Source organism: Odocoileus virginianus, chromosome 3 (genome assembly GCF_023699985.2).
Source record: "Odocoileus virginianus isolate 20LAN1187 ecotype Illinois chromosome 3, Ovbor_1.2, whole genome shotgun sequence".
NCBI lineage: Eukaryota > Metazoa > Chordata > Mammalia > Artiodactyla > Cervidae > Odocoileus > Odocoileus virginianus.
In genome coordinates this window covers 40,084,878-40,106,171 of record NC_069676.1, presented here as the reverse complement: position 1 = coordinate 40,106,171, position 21,294 = coordinate 40,084,878, and the positions used below count along the sequence as shown (strand labels likewise).

Here is a 21,294-nt window from a genome sequence, read left to right as displayed (position 1 = left end):
CCCAGGGGCCTGGGGTTACAGGCTCCAAGGAAGGGAGCCTCTACTCGTGCCCCCCCCATACAGATATTGAGCCCCAGCCTTGGCAGCACCCCCAGAAGGTCCGGCCTTGTCATCACCTCCTCTGCTGGTGGAACACCCAGCCCCAGGTGCATCAGTGCTGACCACGCTGCCCAGTAGGGATGTCCACAGAAGTTGAAGTGGTGGGTGCCCAGGGCCCAGGGCCCAGGGTGTCCAGCTAGCGGGCACTTGGGACCAGGCAGGGCAACCCAAAGCCTCTAGACACGACTCCCTGACTTCCCAGGAACCAGTACCCTCGGGTGTGCACGAGGTGCCATCTGGTGGTAGCTGGAGGGAATGGTTGGCCAGCTGCAGCCCTTCTGCCCCAGCCCCTGGGTTTTCTGGGACCAGTGGCCTCAGTTCCTGTGAATCAATCTCCTCCAGGCTGTGGGGTGCAAGGTACCTGTAAAGGGCCCCTACTCACGCCATGGGTGCTCAGAGGAACCAGAGCAGCAGGTGACTTTGTGACACACCTGGTCAGCAGCCTGGTGCAGTGGGATCTGCTGGGCAGAGGCATGTCCATTCTACCTCAGAACCTACCAGGCCTCAAACTGGTGGCCAGTGGGCCTAGTTTATTCAGTTTTTGAGGTATTGGTATGTAGGGGATTTTTGCTAATGTTGAAAAATGTAGCTCAGTTGGTAGGTAAACAGTCTGCCTGCAATGCAGGAGACCTGGGTTCAATCCCTAGGTCAGGAAGATCCCCTGGAGGAAATGGCAACCCACTCCACTATTCTTGCCTAGAGAATCCCATTGACAGAGGAGTCTGGCAGGCTAGTCTGTGGGGTTACAAGAGTTGGACACAATTTAGCAACTAAACCACTACCAGCAGATCTCTGGCTTCTCTGGAAATATGGGAAAAGCCAGCCCAACACTGAGACCCCTGTGTCTCCCAAAAAGCAGAGGTCCGAGCCCCTCATCCAGACCTGAATGTCTGCAGGCCTCCAGAGGGGACCTGAGGGGCCACACAACCCTGGGCTCAGGTTCCCCAGGCCCAGGGTTTGGCCCCACCCATGCCTCCCCATTTACCCCAGCTATCGGGGTACAGGATGGGCAAGCAGGCAACCCTCTTCTCCCCCTGGAGAGTCTCAGGGCATTAGCCCTGCCCCACCTCGAGTCCCCCAACCCCACCCACTATGCCTTCTGGAGACTTCCAGCTTGAGTGAGGCCCACCCAAGACACAGGGAGTGCTCTGCCCAGGAGGGGGGTGCCTGGCAGCTGATGTGAGGGCTGCCCAACCTGGGGGCCCTGTGGGAAGGATGCCTTGGTTCTCCCCAGGTTCCCTTTGAAGGACATAAACAGGCTTATTAGAAGGGCTGCTGCCTGGAGAGCCAGCGGGTATCTTCAGTTCTGCTGCAGGGCTCCTCCCGTCCCTTCCCACACCCCTCACCTGGCCCCCAGCACCCCAAGCATGCTCTTGTCTCAGCACGTTATAGTGCTCAGCCTCACTAGCTAAACCTCCCCATCTCCCGAGCTCTCCTGGTGAGCCCCAGGCCCGGCACAGACAGACAACAGCGGACAGAGGACGAGGGTCAGACTTTATTGTGAGCAGGATGGAAGGGAGTGGGGCTCAGGCCCAGCACAACAGCTCTGAGACCATCGGCCAGGCTGCCTTCCTCCTGTGTCTGCAGATGGGGCGTTGGTGAGGGGGATGCCCTTAAGGCCGCCACGTGCTCAGACCTGCAGTGACCGACAGCACTAGCTCCACAGGGCAGGACGCTTGGCCTGGCACCGGCCTGGGACCTTCCTGTGACCTTCCAGAAAGGGCAGGGGCCTGGCTCCAGCCCAACCCAGCCCAGGAGCCTCAGAGATGGACCCGGGGCAGGAGCCTTCAGCCCTGCCCTGTGAATAGATCAGGACACCAATAGCCCAGGCGGCCAGTGGGGTGGGGGGGTGCAGCAGGAGCCTTACACAAACCTCATGAGGCCTGGGGTGCTCACGAGATGTTTAAACAAGAAAAGCAAAGCCCCTAAGGAGCAGAATTCTACACATAGAAAACTCTACTTCAGTTTTTAAAAAAGGAGAAAATGTGTAGTCTGAATGTATAACAGGGTCTGCTTTTGCTGGGGGGGTTTCCACAGAGGGAAGAGCGTGGGGCTGTTCTCTGCGCTGCCTGTAGACTCATCCTGGTCCTGTGGTAAGAAATGGGGACTCAGACCAGCCTGGGAACAGGGTCCCACCCCCGCCCCTGCCGCCATGCCCTCCCCTCCCCTTCACCTCTCAGCTGGAGTTCCTCTGGCGAACATTCTTGTCTTTGTCGTTCAAGGGATTCCCACTGCTCTTCCTGGGGACAGAGGAGTCCTCAGGAGATCTGGACTGCCCAGGTTCCTGCCCCCTGCTCCTTCCACCTCCTCTGTGCCCCTCCCCTGCCCCTCCCCTGCCCACCCACTCCCCAGCAGGGGACTTACAATGGAGCAGAGCCTGTGTCTTCATCTAAGCAGAGCAGAGGCAGCCACATGCAAGAGAAGGGGCAGGCGTCAGGGGTTCCCCATACCCGACCCCTCACTGGGTGGCCCTGACCCCACAGCACTCTGCCCTCAGCCGCCCCTGGGACAGGCACCCTCACATGGGCTGTCTGGGGTCTTGGTCGGAGGGGTACCCCAGAGCACCCCTGCAGGCAAGTGCCCGGCCCCGGCTGCCCCACCAGGCAGCCCAGTGAGGAGGAGGGAAGGAAAGGCAAGGCCTCATGGGCCAGAAGACTCCCTGCCGGGGAAGGGGGCACACCCTCCGGAGAGGCCCAGGGTCCCCCATCCAGGAGGGAGTGGAGGGACTGTGGCACTGGCTCACCATCCAAGACCTCATCCGGCTTCCGCCGCTTCTCGTAGATGAAGATGATGGTGACCAGTACAAGCACCTCGGCCACGATGCCCAGGAAGGGCCAGAGGGCAGCGAAGCGGTTGCGCACGCGCAGCGTGATAGCCGCCTGGCTGGTGCCCTCCAGGCTGGTACCGTTGCACACATACGTGCCGGGGTCCTCCTTCAGGTCCACGCTGGGGATGTGCAGCTCCGTGCGGCTCTCCGAGGACAGCACGAAGAACTTGCTCTGGGTGCCGTTGGTGATGACCTGGTCCCCGGACTCGCTCTTCTTGTACCACAGCCAGTAGATGATCGGCGGGAAGGAGTCCGATTTGCAGACCAGGACCACAGTCTCCCCCTCCGTGGCGTGCTCTGACTTCTTCACAGCCATGACGGTGGGGGGTCCTGTGGGGAAGAGGGCAGTCTGGAGCCTAATCCCCAGCCAGAGATGGAGGTGGAGCTGCCCTGCCCCAGCCCTCAAGGTGGGATCTGCGCCTGCCCCCACTCCCCTTGGAGCCCACCTTTCACTTCCAGATCGGTGCGGCCCGCGTGCTCTGGAAGGAAGATGCAGGAGTACTGGCCTGAGCGGTCTTCTGAGTCCACCCTGCAAGCGGATGCAGGAAGCAGGGTGAGGTGGGCAGGTTCCCAGGGAGGAGGGACCACACCCAGGAGCCCTGGCCTGGCCGCCATCCAAGCCCATGGCAGCTTCTGGAGCTGCTCCCTGTGGGGCCCGGGGCCCAGGGCCCTGCGAGCCAGGAGCAGGGGACCCCAATCCACAGGAAGCAGGAAGGGTCTTGAAGGTGGTGGAGTCTGGCAGCCCAGGAACTTCCCTGGATCCTGGGCCTCAGTCATCTCCACACCCATCTGTCTGGTGGTCCCACTCACTCATACTCCGTCTTCAGGTCAGGCAGGGTATCCTCCTTCAGCACCTTGCCCCCCTTCACCCAGCGGTGGCCCACAATTTCTGTGGCACTGTGATTCAAGGCACAGGTGAGCCGCGTTTTGGAGCCGTCATCGTTTATGGTTGTCCAGATCCTGCTCCCTGGGCAGCCAAAGAGAGATGCGAAAGGCATCAGGAAAATCCGTCAGAACCCATGGTGTTAGTCTGCCATGGGCCCCAGCCACCTCCACAGAAGAAGGGAGGCCAGGGCTAGTCCCCAGAGTCCAGAAGCACAAGGGCTCTGGAAGGTCCTCACCTGGGATCTGGGGCGGGACTCTGGGGGAATGGTCTTCACTGGCAGCGCCTCAGATGTAGGGGGAGCAGCAGCACCCACCTCATGCCAGAACAAGGACCCAGACAGTGAGTGCTGGGTCTGCCCCTCTGGGTGGTCTGGTATGCTGCCCCCTCCCCCAACCAAGGCAAGGCCACCGTCGGGGACAGGAATGCTCAGGCCATGGAGCTGCAGCAGCCCAGCTGGATGTGCCTGCCTCCTGGGAGGCCACACCTGCCACCAAGCCTCCATGCAGTGTCCTGCCTGAACACTGGGCGATGCCCAGCAGCCCTTCCACTTAGTTTCCAGCCAGGCAAACCTCCCCATTTGTTACGACCTTCTCTTTAGGAACCAAAATGCGAAGCCACTTCGAACCAGATGGTCAGAAGCAGGTGGATGGTTCTGGAGAAGGGGACTGGGCTTGAGCTAGGGAAGGTCCCTTTGCAGGGACCAAGGCAGGACACTCCAGACCTCCAGGGAGGAGACAGACCAGAGGGGGACCTCTCTTGGGGGTCGGGCTGCGCCTCCGGGTGCTGACTTTCAGCCATGTCCACACCACAGCCCTTTCCCGGCACTGGGAGCAGGCGTCACGGGGACACTCCCGTCAGCCCCCTGGGATCCGTGGCTGCACGGGGCTCTCACTGTGCCTGGGGACAGTGGACTTTGTAATAAAGCTGGCTGCCAGGTCATCCACCAGGAGGTGTCTGTTTCTCTGGAACGGTCACCCAAACACACCCCCCCCAAGGTATCCCTTGGAGAAGGCCATACTCCCAGGATGGATGTGCAGAATAAGCCAGCCCAGAGGCCTCTGGCATAAAGCAGAGCCCAGGGCTCCACTGGGACAGCTCAGCCAGCCGGAAAGCAGCCCAGGCTGCCATCCAGACCCCCGCTTCCTCACTGGGGTCACGGTGCCGCCTGACAGCACAGACAAAGCATGAGAAGCTGGTGGAGCATTTGGAGATGGGTGAAAACTCCAGCTGATGCCCAATACCCCAACCAGGGGCCGCCCTAAGAGCACAGTCTGCTCAGCCCGCCCCCTCCTGTCAACACTGACTCCCAGCCTCCCAGGAGATTGAGGCTTGAATCCCAGGACACACTTCACAGCTGGGCTGCCTTCGGCTTTAGGTCCTGGGTAGGCTGGCTGCAGGCTGATCCAGACCCCAGTTCTAGTTCTGGTTTAGGGGACACCAGCTTCCTTCAGGTGGAGGAGGGAGACCCAAGGGAGCCCGTGGACAGGACATGGGGATGGCCCAGCGGGGTCTCCTCCTGAGCGCCAGTCCTCACTGCCCCACCTCCAGCCACCTGCTGGCTTCCTTTAAAAGAGGACAGGATGTCTCAGAAGTCAGGCCAGTAAGGCCTGAGGCAAAGGAGGCCCCTCGGCAGCTCTGGGTGCCGCCGTCCCGGGACTCTCCTACAGCAGCACCCGCACACGTGTGCACACAGGTTGTGTAGGAGAATGCGCCCGGCCGGCCACAAGGCCCAGGGACAGGTCAACCTTCAAGTCTAACCACCCAGGGCAGCACACAGGCAACCCAGGCCCCAGGCCAGGTGCTGACAGGCAGACAGGGGTGTGAGGCTGGATACCACCTCTGCGCCACTTTCGAAGGCTTGCCTCCAGTCACCCGTTTCTCTGTCAAGATTTCCCAAGATTGCAAAAGCAGCAGCTTTGTGCAGAGCTGGGAGGTGAGTCAGGGCAGGAAGTGAGGCTGGCAACCCCTATTCTCCTAGACAGGCCCTCGGAGTCAAGGAAGGAGCCAGGCAGGAGCTAGGCAGGTCTTATGCAGGCCCCACCCTGCCTCCTGAGAGAGGAAAGAAGTGCCCCAGGCCACCTCCAGGTGGCAGCAAGGTGAGGACTCAGGCTCTCAGAGAGAGGCAGGGCCCCAACCCCACCCAGGGTGTCTACAGAGGCCAGTGGGGGGCCACTTCCCCAACTGAGCCTGCAGGCCACCACCCCAGGCTTGGTCAGAGGGCTGCACGCAGCAAGGGAGTCACCCTACCCCCTCGAGTGACCTGCCCCATCCCGGTTGCCCATCAGCAGAGCTGGGTCCCTCCTGTGCATGTGTGTGGGGGGTGCAGGGGCTGCAGCCAAGCACCCAAGGCCACCACGGAGGACGTGACACCTGTGACACTGACGGTCACCAGGACAGGGCCATGAGGAAGGACACCTCCCCATGCCCCTCAGGAAGCGCTGACGGGAAAAGCACACCTGACCCCCAGCCAACCCAGCACCCAGGAGGCCCGGGCAGCACCCTCAGGACTCACAGGGGCCCCGATTAAAGGCAGCAGAGCCCAGGAAGGGAGAGCGCCTGACCCTCCTCCTTTCCTGGCCATGTGACTGCAACCCACGTTCTCAAGTAAAGTCACCTTCATCTAAAAACAGCCACCCCTCCTCCGTGCCCACTCAGCAGCCGGGCCGGGCACAGCGCCAGGCAGGCCTTGGTACACAGCCCAGAGGGAGCTCCTGGGACGAGGCAGACAGGAGACCACCTCTGGCAGGCCAGCCTAGGCTGCTCACCCCTCCACCCTGCTGGCGGGGGGCCAGTCCTTCACTCAAGACCCAGAGAGGGACCAGTGAGCAAGCCCCTGCCCATCCACTGGCTACACCAGGACCAGGGGACTCTGCACATCTGGACGGCAGGTCCCTCCCAGCAGGAACACTGTCCTGGGGCCTCAAGTGACAGAAGGGCCTGGCTGACCTGGCCAGGAGAGGCAAACACTTCCACGAACGCCCTCACACTGAGCAGAAAAAGGACACGGGACCTAGACTTTTCGGTCTCTGCCAGAGTCCCTGGAAGAGGTGGAAAGTGAAAACGGAGCAGGAGGCACAGACACTGCCCCAGGGGAATAAACCAGGACTGACCTCCCCCAGTATACGTGTGTGTGCGCGTGCACACACACACACACACACACACAAGAAGTCCACAGCTAAGGGTGATGGACCGCCAGAGGAACTGCCCTCTACAGAGGGCCTCCTACCCCACTGGCCAGCGAGGCCTGCACCTGGAGGGCACAAGCTGCCAGGGGCCCCACCCAGAGGTGGTCAATAAAGGGCCACTTTGATTATAAGGAAGAGGAAAGAGGTGGACTGAGATCCTGGATCTTAAAGTGGGTCAGGAGCAACCAGGGGAAGCCTCCCCAACCTGCAGGTTGCAGACCCTCCCACACCCTAGGGCAGCTGGCACCCTGCTCAGAGCCCACCTGTTCCCGCCTCCCCTGGGGAAGAGACCCAAACCCTGCCGGTTTGCACTTTGTTCTCCGTGTGCCAGTCAGTATAAATCGTTAACCCAGAACCAATTATGAAGCCTCGATCCACACAGGGGGGAAAAAAAAAATCTGTCTTTCAGGCAGAGTCTGTGGGGCTTTCTCCCGGAAAGGTACGCCTTAATGCATTTTCAGGCGAGCATTCTCTAAATCCGACATGCCCACCAAACAGGCTGCCTCCACCGTAAGAAGCTTGGCAAACAGAGCCTCGTCGGAGAGTCTGTAAAAACAGACGGTCCCCCTACCCTTCCTGCTATGAGTCGGGTGGCTCACGGTGACCTTGGAATACCTCCCCTCCCAGTCGATGCCTCCGCTCCCATCCCGGTAAAAATAGGAGGGTGGACCACCGCCACCTCCTGGGCCCTGAAATCAGACAAAACTGGAGGAGGTGGAGTGTCGGCCTCCCCACAAAGGTTTAAGTGTTTCAGCGACTCCTGGGGTAAGTAAGTGCACGGTCAGAGTGAGACACGGGACCTAAATCCTGGCAGGAATGCGACAATCCCTCCGGCCGAAAAGCCGGCTCGCCTCAGGGGCCGTCACGTGCCGGGGGACCCCGGGTCCCCTTGGGGACAAAAGCCCGCCCACCCACCTCCCGTGTGACAGCCGGTGTCTGGGCGCCCGGGGTTTCCCTGCGCCCCACGCTCCAGCTCTCCGAGCTGGGAAGGCTCCTCATAAGCTGCCTCGCGCAGATTTGCTTCAGCTCGGAGATTCCCACCCCCCGGGGCCTGGGTCTCCCCCCACACCCCGGGCTTGGGTCTCCCTCCACAAGCCGGATTCTACTCCCCTGGGGTCTTCCACCCTCCCCCAAGAAGGGTCTCCCTCCCCGGCACGAAGTCTCCTTCCCGGGTCCGAGGTTCCTCTCCCGCCCGGGCCGGGGTCTCCCTCACCAGGCCGTGGGTCCCCCTCTCGCAGAGGCCAGGGTCTCCCCTGGAGCGGAAGGCGAGCCGCTCTCTGCCAGCTCGGACCACCGACAGGCCTCGCGCCCCCACCGCAAGATCCTGACCTGCCCCGAAGCCACCCTGGGCGCTCAGGAGCACGAGCCCCAACACCGCGATCTGACCAGCCGCCATGTCCCGCCGTCCCTCCGTCCCGGCGCAACCGCCTCCTGCAGCACTATAAGAACCCGGCAGTCGCCGGGCGCGCGCACGCAGGCGGCGTTGCGGGGCGGGGCACGCGCACGGTGAGTCGCCCACCACCTACGCAAGCGCACGGATGCATGTTCGCACACTCCCGCCCGGGCCGGCAGGCTCTACGGAGGCCGAGTGGGAGGAGCTGTGTGATCACCCGGGTGAGCCACGCCCTGTGTCCAGGGGTGTGGTTACGTTGCTAAGAAACGGGGCGGGGCCTGCGAGGCTGGGCCTGGAGCCTCGCCTCTTTCTGGCTTGATTTACGCTCCTAGTAGTTAAAATGCTCAATTTCTGTGTACTTTAAAAAGCAGCGATGGAGGCGATGGGGATCACTGTGAACAGGTAGGCTGTGCCCCCTGGGTGAGATTACCAGATTTAGCAAATACAAATAGCCCGAGAGCAGTTATATTTTAATTCCAGGTAAAGGATGAGTAATTTCGTAGTGTAAGTGTTCAGTGCAGTGTTTGCACACTTCTTTGCAAGGAAAGTATCATCATTTGTCCGAATCGAAAGTAACTGGTCGTCCTGTATTTGGCTGGACTGCATACCCTGAGGTGCCCGTGTTTTACGACAAATACTTTGATAAATGACTAAAAAATTAAAAAAAAAACCAGGGTATATAGTATAGAGTCTTTGTGACTCTAGGTTAGGTAATGGTTTCTTATGAATTCACCAAAAGCGCGATCTAAAACAACAAGAAATCAGATAAATTGGAGTTCATCAAAATTAAAAACTTTGGGGGACTTTCCTGGTGGTCCAGTGGTTAAGACTCTGTGCTTGAGCTCTAGGGCACGCTGACTTCAGTAGTTGGAACTCTTGGGCTCTAGAGCATAGATTCAGTAGTTGCGGTGCATGGGTTTTGTTGCCCCGAGACATGTGAGATCTTCCTGGATCAGGGATCAGGGATCAAACCTGTTTCTCTTGCACTGGCAGGTAGATTCTTTACCACTGAGCCACATCAGGAAAGCCGTTAAAAACTTTTCTGTTTCAAAGAAGAAAGTGAAAAGACAATCCACTTGATGAAAGGAAATACTGGTACAGCATGTATGTGATAAGGGATTTGTACCTAGAATATATAAAGAACACAACTCAACTTTTTTTTAACTCAACTTTTTTAAAAAGTTTAAAAGAAGACAACCCAATTACAAAATAGAGGATCTGAAAACACATCTTTCAAAAAAAGACACCTAAATAGACAACATAAGCACATGAGAAGGTGCTCGGGGGCGGGCAAGTGGAAACCACAGTGAGACACCACTTCACACCCACTGTGAGGTCAGAAAATAACAAGATGAGGAAAGTGGAGCCCTGTGCAGGGCTGATGAGGAGGTGGAACGAACCGTGCTTCCATTCCTCTAAAGGTTAAATGAAGTGATAACTTAACCCAGCAATGCCATTCCTATATGTGTGCCCAGGAGAACTGAAAACTCAGGTCCACACAGAAACTTCCCCTGCAATGTTCACAGCACAATAGCAAAAAGTGCAACAGCCCAGAGCCCAGATGCTCGTCAGTGGGTGAATGAATTAAAAAATGTGGTCCCTTCTCACACCAGAACATCACTCAGCCCTGAAAAGGAGAGAAGCCCTCACACTGGCTACCACGTGGATGGACCCTGAGAACACGATGCTCAGTGAGAAAAACAGACACAGAAGGACACACAGGGTGTGATGCCACTGATTGGAAATGTCCAGAACAGGCCGATCCACAGACAGGGAGCGGGTTCCTGGTTGTCAGGGGCTGGGGGAGGAGATGGAAAGTGACTGCTGATGAGGACGGGGCTTCCTTGTTGAAGTGATAGATAGTTTCTGGAATTAATTGCGGTAAAGTGTGCTCAACTCTGAATGTACCAAAACCCTTTACGCTTGAATGGGTGAACTGTATGGTAAGTGAATCATCTCAATTAAAAAATGGGGTGATGTGGATCAGGAGGCCTCTTGGAGGTGATGACATTGGAGGTGACCCATGAATGAGGAGGGGGCAGCAGCCAGGGAAGGGCTGAGCTGTGAGTCTCGGGGCAGCCTTGTGGGGGGGTGATGGCGGGCAGCTGGCTGGGGCTGAAGGAGATGGGGGGTCAGCTGACAGAACCTGGGCTGGAAGGGCCTGGACTTGCTGATATGGAGGTGGTGAGGGAGGGGAGGTGAGGACCCTTCCTGTGGCCAGCAGGGCTGGGGCCTGGGGCTGGCAGGCTCAGCGAGGCCACAGGGAGTGGTATGGAGACGGACGTGCTGGATGAGGGAGGCAGGCTGCCAGCTGGCCTCAAAGCACCTCCGGGCCCCAACAGAACTCTGGCCCCCCTGCCCACCCGGAGCAGGGCGAGGAGATCTCCGGGCTGCCAGGAAGGCTCTGTTTGTGTCAATCGAACAAAGCCTCGCTGCAGACCTGGCTGTCCTGCACCCACTGGACCCCCTCTCTGCCGGTTCACGATGGTGGTCCTTGTCCCCTTCTGCTTCCAAGAAGAGTTTTTTCAGGATCACCCCCGGCAGAGGTGGCCAGATTTAGCAAATAAAAACAGAGGACTCCAAGCTACACTGGAATTTCAGATCTTCCAAAAATCACTAATTATTCAGTATAAGTATATCCCATGCACTGTCTGGTTTATACTTATATTAAAAATTATCTGTTGTCTGTCAGAAATTCAGATTTCACTGCAGCCCTGTATTCCATGGGCCCTTCCTGATGCCGGACCTCGGCAGCTGTAGGGGCAGAGGGCAGTAGCCAGAGACCTAACCGCTGGACCACAGGGGCCAGCAGAGAGGGGCTGGGTTTTGAGTCCTTGCCTGCCTGGCTAGAACACAGAAGGTAAAGAGTAAAGTCCAAAGTTTATTGAAAATAAAAGTCCCTGCAGAAAGATCCAGGGGCAAATTCAGAGGCAGAGTCACTCCTTTGGGAGGTATTTAATTCTTTTATGAGTAGTGTTCATCTCTCAGTCATGTCCAACTCTTTTCGACCCCTTGGAATGTAGCCCACCAGGTTCCTCTACCCATGGGATTTCCCGGGGAAGAATACTGGAGTGGCTTGCTATTTCCTCCTCCATGGGATCTTCCTGACCCAGGGGTTGAACCTGGGTCTCCTGCATTGCGGGCAGATTCTTTACTGACTGAGTCAGGGAAGGGTGCAGTTTTCCAGGTCTTTGTCTTCTTTTTGGCCAATTGTATTGTTTTGACCCCCTGACTAACTTGCCTCTGGACCCTCCCCTGGGTGCACAGGCACCCCTCAGTTAAGATGGATCTCATAGCAGAGGCTTATGGGAGGGGGTAGTGGGACTCCAATACTTTGGCCACCTGCTGTGAAGAGATGACTCATTGGAAAAGACCCTGAAGCTGGGAAAGACTGAGGGCAAAAGGAGTACAGGACAGCAGAGGATGAGACGGTTAGATAGCCTCACCAACTCGATGGACATGAGCTTGAGCAAACTCCAGCAGATAGTAAAGGACAGGGAAGCCTGGTATGCAGCATGGGGTTGCAGAGAGTTGGACACGACTTAGCGACTGAACAACAAACTACTTCTTATGGGCTGGCATATCCCCTACCTTTCTGACCCCATGAAGGTTTCACCCACGTCTAGTGTCTCCTTTTCCCCAAGGATGAGAAGTGTGTGACCTCCTGATCTTTTATTAATAACAGAGTCTAGTCCCAATCTGTTCCTGCCATAAAAATGCCCGGTGTCTTGTTATTTACCCTATTCCTGTTGCTGTGTGTGTTCTTTTTTTTTTTTTTAATTTTTATTTATTACTTTTGGCTTCACTGGGTCACCATCGCTGCTCAGACTTTCTCTAGTTGTGTGGAGCGGGGGCTACTCTCGAGTTGTGGTGCACGAGCTTCTCATTGCAGTTGCTTTTATTGTGGAGCATGGGCTCTAGGCACATGGGCTTCAATAGTTATGGTGCATGGGCTTAGTCACTCTGAGGTATGTGGGATCTTCCCAGACCAGGGATTGAACCCCTGTCTCCTGCATTGGCAGGCAGATTCTTTACCACTGAGTGACCAGGGAAGCCCTCTATTAGTTGGTTTTTATGGAAAGGAGTCAGTCATGAATATGTTGTCTCCTGCTTTAGGAAATGTAATCAGGGGGCTGGTGATGCATGGACTTCTGGAGTTCATCTCCTCACCCCGGGAGGTGTGAACAGGAGGCCAGCTGTAAATACCTAGCTTGGGGCCTGTCTGTCTCCTGCTTCACTCTGACCCCATCTGTCAAAACAGCCGGTCTGGTCACCCTCTGTAACTAACTCCCCTGGTCCCCCAGTCACTCTCTGCCCTCGTGGGCGCCCTGTGTTCCTCAGCCTGGCCTGGGCTTGCTGCCACACTATGGTTGGCACTCAGCCAGTGCCCCTAACTGGCCGTGGGAGGGTTTGATCCTCCCTGGATCCCCATCCTTCCCTGGCCTCTGGAGGCCTAAGGACGCCCTGGGAGGGGCCCAGAGACCCACAAACAGAAGGACAAGGGCAGCAGCCCCCCACCTCTGCTGGGTGCACAAACAGGACTCTGCTGCCTTCAGCCAGACAGAGAGAAGCTAGCGCCAAACCCCGCCCTGGGGCCTGGCCCTACTGACCCTCAGGCCTTGTAGCCCTCACCTCCCCCGCTGCTTGGCTCCAGCCTCGCTGGCCCCGCTCCCGCCCTGAGCTCTGCCTGGGCAGTGTCTGCTGCCGCCAGGCATGCCTTCCCAGGTCACTGCCTGGCTCTTTCCCACGTCGCCCTGGCCGCTCCCGAGTTCTGGCCCTGGGCCTCACACTTGGGACTCCAGCCTCTGTCCAGTTTGCTTTGTTTGCAGTTTGGTTTATTTGCTTTCTACTTTTTCCTACAAAACCTTTCAAACTCACAGATAAGGGGAGAGAAAGCAGAGTTATCATTTATCACACCCATCTCTCTGTGGCTAGGATGGTCCAGCTTAAGGATTTATGTGCATTTTTCTGTGAGGGTGGAGTTTGAAATGCAACCCTCCCCCTGCGGTGACTGGCTAGGGTGTGGATTTTATCCTCTGGGCACTCGGGAGCCCTGGGAGGGATCTGAGTGAGGGAGGGACGTCTCCTGCTGTTAGACTGATTTGGGGCTCTGGTAGGGGGTCGGGTAATGGGCCGGTTGGGAGGACCGGATGGTGCAGTGGGTTCAGTGGTTGCTTCCAGACCTGAGAATGGGGTCTTATTTGAGAAACATCTTTGCGGATGTAACTATTAATTAAAGGTCTTCACATAAGGTCATTCTGGGTTAGAGTGGCCCTGAATCCTATGACCAGTGTCCTTGAGGAGACAGAAGAAGAAGGGCTTCCCTGGGGTTCCAGTGGATAAGAGTCCGCCTGCCAATGAGGAGACATGGGTTCAGTCCCTGGTCTGGGAAGATTCCACATGCCTCAGAGCAACTAAGCCCATGCACCTAGAGCCTGTGCTCCGCAACAAGAGAAGCCACCGCAACCAGAGAGTAGCCCCTACTCGACACAGCTAGAGAAAGCCTGTGTAAAGCAGCAAAGACCCAATAAGGCCAAAAATAAAAGTAAATAAATAAATCTTAAAAAAAAAAGGGAAAGGAAAGGCCATGGGAAGATGGAGGGACAGGCTGAGGTGATGTGGCCACAAGCCCAGGATGCCTGGAGTGCCCAGGATGCCTGGAGCCCCCAGGAGCTGGAAGAGGCAGGAAGGACCCTCCCAAGAGCATGGTTTCTGCTGTGTGAGTGGCCTAGTTGGTCATGCTTTGTCTGAGCAGCTCCAGGAGCTGGTACAGGGGGTCCGGTGGTTGATCCCTTTAGCGCTGGGGTTGACTAAAGTGTGCCGTGGGCTGCCCAGTTTGGGGGAACACCAGGCTGGGAGCCTGGGAGGCTCCCTACAGGAGTGAGTCCTGGCCCTGGACACACCCTGCAAGCCAGCCTGGCTCTGGCTTTAAGGTCGGTGTGTGTGGGAGGAAGGGGACACACGAGGGAGAGGTTTACAGGCACTGCCGCCCTCTCACCTCTGTCCTCCCTGGAAAAGTGACAGAGGATAATCCCAGATGAACCCGGGGTTGTGATGGGGTGGCCCAGGGCTAGTGATCTTTCCTAGGGGGCAAGTCCCACGGGTGAAGCAGGACAAAGCAGAAATGAAAGCCTCTGAGAGTGAGAGTGGGTCCAGTCTCCCCAGCCGAGATCGCAGGTAATTCAGACTTTACACAGTCGTGACTTGCCCTGTCCTGACCACCTAGGAGGCTGTTGTCAACCGAAGGCCTCCCCGGGCCACGACGGGGCCGAGCTTCAGGGTGTGCTGGTGTTTCCAGGTTTCCTCGGGCCTGTTTGCTGATACGTCATCCTGAAATAAGGAGAGGAGTCTGTTTCTCAGGTTGGTTTTGAGACGTCCTCAAACGGCAGAGGAGTCCGGGGACAACAACCCCACCCCCCACCCGCACTCCCCGGCTACCTGGATTCCCAGTCAAGACTTTGGCCACATTTGCCTCCCCCACCCCTGCTTCTGTCTCTCCCTCCATCTCTGTCTCCTCCGTCTCTCTATCTCTCTCCATCTCTCCCTGTCTCTCTCTCTCTTTATCTCTCTTTGTCTATCTCTCCATCTCTGCATCTCTATTTCTCTGTCTCTCCCTCCCTGTCTATCTCTCTCTTTATCCCTTTATGTCTCCATCTGTATCTCTCTGTCTCTCCTTCCCTGTTTCCTTCCTCTTTACTCTCTTTTTTTGTCTGTGTCTCCATATCTCTCTCTCTGTGTCTCTCACATTTTCCCTGCAGAACCATGTCAGACTAAGGACAGGCACCAGCTTCACCCTAGGGACAAAGCAGGGGGCTGGGGTCCACAGGCCCCTCTGAGGTCAGTGTGGGATCCTCCCTGCAGGCTAGTCCCCCAAAGACTGACCTCAGCCTTCCTTCAGGGCAGTTGTTCCCAGGTCCAGGGCCAGCTGGGGCCTGACTGTGTCAAGCTGCCTGTTGCCATCTGGGCCCAGGTTCTGGGACAGATGCAGCTGCTGCTCAAGGGCTGGCTGTGGGGCTTGTTTCAGGAAGCTCTTTCTCTGCAGGGTCCCTACCCCCACCCTAGCTGTCCAGCTGAGAACAGAGCCCCTGATCTAGCCCTCTGCCCACCTGGCGGTGGTGGTCTCAGTCCCCCAGCACCTCCTGCTGCAGGTGCCTCACCCCCTCTCCCAACTCTTGAAACCCCTGGGCTCCCATCACCGGGGGTGGGGTGGGACCCAGCTGGGCGGGAAGGAACCTCTGTGGCGACAGATAAGCTTCCTCCCACCAGGGTGCTGGGCTTCCAAACACCACCCGCCTCCATTGATCTCTGTCCTGCTGGAGTCACCCCAGGTCCCTGCCCAGGACGGTGGAGATCCCTAAAACCACAGCTCCCGGTGGCCCTGGTCGGGGTGCGGTGCTGAGATTCCTCTGTTAACTACAAAATGTAGTCACCACCTGAAACTAGAGAGTTGTGTTATTTTATTTGGTGGAAATGTTAGGACTTCAAGCCAGGGAGGCAGCGTCTCAGGTAGCACGGAGGAGGCCAGGGGAAGGAGTCAGGATTATAGGAGTTTGCCACAATGGGGGCAGACAGTCAGAACTTCAAAGGATTACTGCTAATTAAGGAAAATCAGATACCTCAAGGAATTTAACACTCTTCTCCATATGAGAAGATGCAAGAGTCTGGGATTATTGACGTCATTCCTTTCATGCATCTCAGCTACCTGGGGGCAGCATCCTGTCCTTTTGATTTCTCACATGCCCCCTCCTTCAGCTCCTCAGCAGTCACCAAAGGGCCTGGCGGCATCTCCTGGATCTGAGTCGCAGGCCTTGTTTCCCTTTTGGGAACCTCATTCACATTTGGAGGTCCGAAATCACTGAGGGATATTACATCCTTGGTTGTTGATGCCGCAGGCGAACTGCAGGATAGTGGTGGCCAGACAAGCAGCCACGAACCCGCAGCAGCCAAGGGTACAGGCACAGCCCATGTGGATGGATAAATGGGACAAATACCACGTGGTCCCTCCACACCCCAGAGCATCCCTCAGCCCTGAAAAAGAGAGGAGCCCTGACACTTGCTACCACGTGGACGGTCCTGAGAACACGATGCTCAGTGAGAGAAGCCGACACAGAAGGACACACAGAGTGTGATTCCACTGATGGGAAACGTCCAGAACAGGCAGGGACCATGCACAGGGCCATTCGTGTCGGCCCAGGAGGTGGGAATGTCGCTGTTCTCTGCAGGGGCTTCAGCTTTCCTGTAGGCAAGAAAATGCACACAGGAAAGGCTGGTGTGTCCCATGGGCTCAGGCTCTGGGCCCTCTCCCTCTGCAGGTGGGCAAGCGTGGCATTCATCTTGCAAAGTCCCAAACCTTTGAAGACAATTGACGTCCATCCATCCATAATGGGGCTCCCCCACCCTGTACTGCTGATATGGGGGGGGGGGTCACCCTCTGTGGGATGTCCTGAGTATTGCAGGGTGTGGAGCCACACCACCTGCTCAATGCTGGATTTCCAGGTCCTGGGGACCACAGATGTCTCTGGGACAGAATCACCCCCAGTGAGACCCCCTGGTCTATGGGAGAGAATAGATTTGAGGGGGGTGCATGATGGAACCCCCATGGAATGGCATGGATAGCCCACTTCTCCCTCTGCCCCACACTTGGCCAGGTGGGAGCACTGCCACACTCAGTGTTGAGGGGAGGACTGGACACAGCCCAGAAACCTTGCGGGGTACAGCAGACAGGACCTACCTCAGGGATGGGAACCCGGAGGTAGGAACCTCGCTGGGGTGTGGGCTTGGGGGATCCTGTTGTGTCGACCCGGGCGCTTGAGTACAGTGGTGTTTTGTTTGCCTGGGGTATTTGTCAAGCACCCAGCAATCCTCCAATGCCCAGAGGACACCATCGTGCAGTTTTAATTCAGTTCCGACCCTCTCTGCCTGGAGTCAGTGCAGAACCCACAGCTTAAGGGCTCAGCCCACAGCCCTGTTCCCTCTTCAAACCAGTCCCGAGTCCTCTGTGACCCCTGAGCTTCTTACCGACCAACTAGCTATGTGTCATGGTTCCTGCCACCCCTCTCCCTGGGTCTGACCAATTTGTTATAACAAACAAATGTGACCTAATTAAACTTAAAAGCTTTTGCACAGCAAAGGAAACTATCAACAAAACAAAAAGAGAGCCCACAGGATGGGAGAAAATATTTGCAGATGAAGTGACCCACGGGGATTAATCTCCAAAATATACAAACAGCTCATGCAGCTCAGTATCAAAAAAAAAAAAAAAAACACCAAAAAAAACCCAATCAAAAAAACAAGCAAAAGACTAAACAGACATTTCTCCAAAGAAGACAGACAGATGGCCAATAGGTACATGAAAAGATGCTCAACATTACTAGTTATCAGAGAAATGTAAATCAAAACTACAGTGAAATATCACCTCACACCAGTCAGAATGACCATTGTTTAAACGTCTACAAATTACAAAAGCTGGAGAGGGTGTGGAGAAAAGGGAACCCTTTGTCCTAGAGTTTTAGGCACAAAGGGCTTCTAGCTTGGTCCCTCCTGACCTGGATGTGAACTCAGGTGGTTGAAAGAGGCTCATTAGGAGGGTTTTGGGAGCCCTGTGCCAGGGCAGGATTTCACAGTTTGGTTTGTGGAAAATCACCAGCTGTTGTGACCTGGGTGCGTTCTGTACATAGGTGACACCTCCATAAACAGTTAAAGGTTAACAAGGCACTTGCCCCTGCAGGCCCATCAATCTTGGTTTGGGTTATCCAGTCCCGAGAAAAACATCAGAGAAAAAATAGCTCCACGGAGGGATGTTCTCCAAAACCCCTGACCTGTGCCCCCACCCCTGACTGCCCAGGCCATTGAAAGAGGCACAGCCCAGGGGGATCCCAGAGAGGCCTGAACATCACAGGGGACCCTGAAAAGTCCTGGGGCCAAGAGGATGTCAGGGAACCCAAGGAGAGGTGAATAAAGTATGGGCTTCAGTTGATAATAACATATCAAGATTGGTTCATTAATTGTGACAGCTTCCCCAGTGGCTCAGATGGTAAAGAATCTGCCTGCCAATGCAGGAGACATGAGTTTGATCTGATCCCTGTGTTGCAGGAAGGGGGACCCCTTCCAGGGCCCGAAACTGGACTCTTGTCTAACACTTGGAAATGAATTGTCTGAGGAGACACGTGCTGACAAAGCAAGATATTTTATTGGGAAAGGGCTCCCGGGCGGAGAGCAGGAGGGTAAGGGAACCCAGGAGAACAGCTCTGGCTCGCAGACTCGGGTTTTATGGTGATGGGATTAGTTTCCGGGTTGTCCTTAGCCAATCATTCTGACTCAGAGCCCTTCCTGATAGTGCAGGCCTTGTTCAGCTGAGATGGATGCCAGAGAGAAGGATTCTGGGAGATAGTTGGACACTTGGTGTCTCCTTTTGACCTTTCCTGAACTCTTCCATTTGGTGGAGGTTTATTAGTTCCGTGTTCCTGTCGTAAAACAACTCAGATGCAAATGATTACTATGGACAAATGCAAATGGTTACTTTGGTGCCTGGCCAGGGTGGGCGGTTTCAGTCAGTGTGCTTCCTCTAATATCTGGATCAGGAAGATCCCCTGGAGGAGAAAATGGTAACCCATTCCAGTATTCTTGCCTGGGAAATTCCATGAATGGAGGAACCTGGTGGGCTACAGTCCATGGGGTCACAAAGAGTCAGACACGACAGAGCACCAGGCACATCATAATAAGAATCTCGTCAACTGAAGGGGAAGGAACACTTGGAAGATTGGTACTCTCTTCATTGCTTTCTGTAAATATAAAACTGTTCCAGGGACTTCTTTGGTTGTCTAGTGGATAGACTCTGCGCTCCCAATGCAGGGGACACAGGTTTGATCCCTGATGGGAGAACTGAAATCCTGCATGCTGCATGGTGTGGCCCCCCCCAAAAAAAAGACAGATAAAAGAACCTTTAGCAATTTAAAAAAGAAAAAAGAGTTGAGTAGATTCCTTCCTCCTCCTCCTTCTGTCCTTCCTTTTCTCTGGCTCTGAAATAAAGACATAAGTGTTTCCTAAAGCGTCTTACCACCTTGCAGGAGGCCTGGAACTCGCAGTGCTCAGAAGACAGGAAATTCTGCTGCATCACCAGAAGAGAAAAGCCATTGCCTTCTGATGGGCAAACTCACCTTCTGCGCTGCCTGACCAGCGGCCTTTCCTGCTCAGAACACCCTTGCATGAGCACGGAAGGCACCGCCAGAGACAGTTGCTTCCTGGGAAAAATATTTAGATGGAGCAGAAGAGATGATTTTCTCTCCTGAGCGGCCTTTTTTCCCCTTTAACTTCCTGCCCATGTGCAGTAATAGCTATGCAAAATCTCGATTCGAGACAAGCCTGCAAAAAGTGAGGGATCTTCTGGGGTTGGTGGTGTGGATTCCACAGGGCTTGGGTTGCTCATGTGCATGTCTTGCTGTCAGAGCAGCAAACCCTTGATTGAGATTTGTGAATTTCCCTGTGTGGGAGGGAGGGAGGGAGGGAGAGATGGGCCTGAGTAAGTCCTGTGCACCGGGCCTTGGTCCCACAGAGCAGTGTCTGGGGGCTCCTCGGGGAGGCTGCCACCTACATGAGATGCACCAACAACAAAGCCAGATGGACAGACAGACAGTGGGGGAAGAAGCAAGCACTTCAGCTGCTCCTGGGAAAACCTGCATGGCGGGAGTGGGGTGGGGGCGCTGAGGGGGCAGGCACCTAGGTGTTTAGTGTGCGGTTATTTCAGCGTGGCTATTTGAGCATTTTCATATTAAAAGCAGAAGATTCTGCCAGAAAATAGCAGTTTTCTCACACTGTTCCACACAGAGTCCATCACCAGACGGTCCAGCAACGTCTCTCTGCCTCATCAGAGCACACTCAAGAGAACTAAAAATACATCCACACGTGTCTTTGCACCTGTGGCCACAGCAGCCATGGTGGAAACAAGCTAGGTGTCCATGGACAGGTGAGCAGACATACACACACGTGTCCCTCCACACATGGGGCATCCTTCAGCTCTGAAGAGGAGAGAAGCCCTGACACTCGCTACCACGTAGATGGACCCTGAGAACACGATGCTCAGTGAGATAAGCAGACATAGGACACACAGGGTGTGATTCCACTGATGGGAAATGTCCAGAACAGGCCGATCCACAGACACAGAGAGTGGGTTCCTGGTGGTTAGGGGCTGGGGAGGCGTAGTGTTGCTTTTGGGGTCCTGGAAGGTTCTGGAACTAGATAGAGATGCTGGTTGCACAACCCTGGGAATGCACTGAAAACCCCTGAATCACACACTATTTAAAAGGGTGAATTGCATGGCATGTGAATTATATCTCAATATAAGACAAACTGAGATCATGGCATCCGGTCCCATCACTTCCTGGCAAATGGATGTGGAAACAATGGATACAGTGACAGACTTTATTTTCTTGGGCACCAAAATCACTGCAGATGGTGACTGCAGTCATGAAATTAAGACGCTTGCTCCTTGGAAGAAAAGCTATGACTAACCTAGACAGCCTATTCAAAAGCAGAGACATTACTTTGCTGACAAAGTTCTGTATAGTCAAAGATGTGGTTTTTCCAGTAGTCATGTATGGATGTGAGAGTTGAACCGTAAAGGAAGCTGAGTGCTGAAGTATTGATGCTTTTGAACTGTGGTGTTGGAGAAGACTCTTGAGAGTCCCTTGGACTGCAAGGAGATCAAACCAGTCAATCCTAAAGGAAATCAGTCTTGCATATTCATTGGAAGAACTGATGCCAGAGCTGAAGCTCTGATACTTTGGCCGCCTGATGCAAAGAACCGACTCATTGGAGAAGACCCTGATGCTGGGAAAGATTGAAGGCAGGAGGAGATGGGGATGACAGAGGATGATATGGTTGGATGGCATCACTGACTTGATGGACA

The 21,294-nt window shown here is 55.5% G+C and overlaps 1 protein-coding gene and 1 long non-coding RNA gene across 4 annotated transcripts; one reads left to right on the top strand and one right to left on the bottom strand.

Annotated features, from left to right (window-relative positions):
- Window positions 1-1,579: 1,579 nt before the first annotated feature.
- Window positions 1,580-8,450, bottom strand: BSG (basigin (Ok blood group)). The gene is made up of 7 exons (XM_020901416.2): window positions 8,327-8,450; window positions 3,737-3,893; window positions 3,373-3,455; window positions 2,843-3,256; window positions 2,464-2,488; window positions 2,273-2,339; window positions 1,580-2,187 (listed from the first exon to the last, which is right to left on the bottom strand). Exons 1-6 carry the CDS (start codon window positions 8,391-8,393, stop codon window positions 2,276-2,278), a joined length of 810 nt encoding a protein of 269 aa, XP_020757075.1. The 5' UTR covers window positions 8,394-8,450; the 3' UTR covers window positions 1,580-2,187; window positions 2,273-2,275.
- A 39-nt stretch (window positions 8,451-8,489) lies between these two features.
- On the top strand, window positions 8,490-20,184 carry LOC139034379 (uncharacterized). 3 transcript variants are annotated; one of them, XR_011486830.1, is made up of 3 exons: window positions 8,490-8,792; window positions 14,617-14,750; window positions 19,457-20,184. It is a non-coding gene; the product is annotated as an uncharacterized lncRNA (long non-coding RNA). The 3 variants fall into 3 exon arrangements; XR_011486831.1 differs by lacking the exon at window positions 19,457-20,184 and adding an exon at window positions 15,657-17,543; XR_011486832.1 differs by lacking the exon at window positions 14,617-14,750.
- Window positions 20,185-21,294: the final 1,110 nt, after the last annotated feature.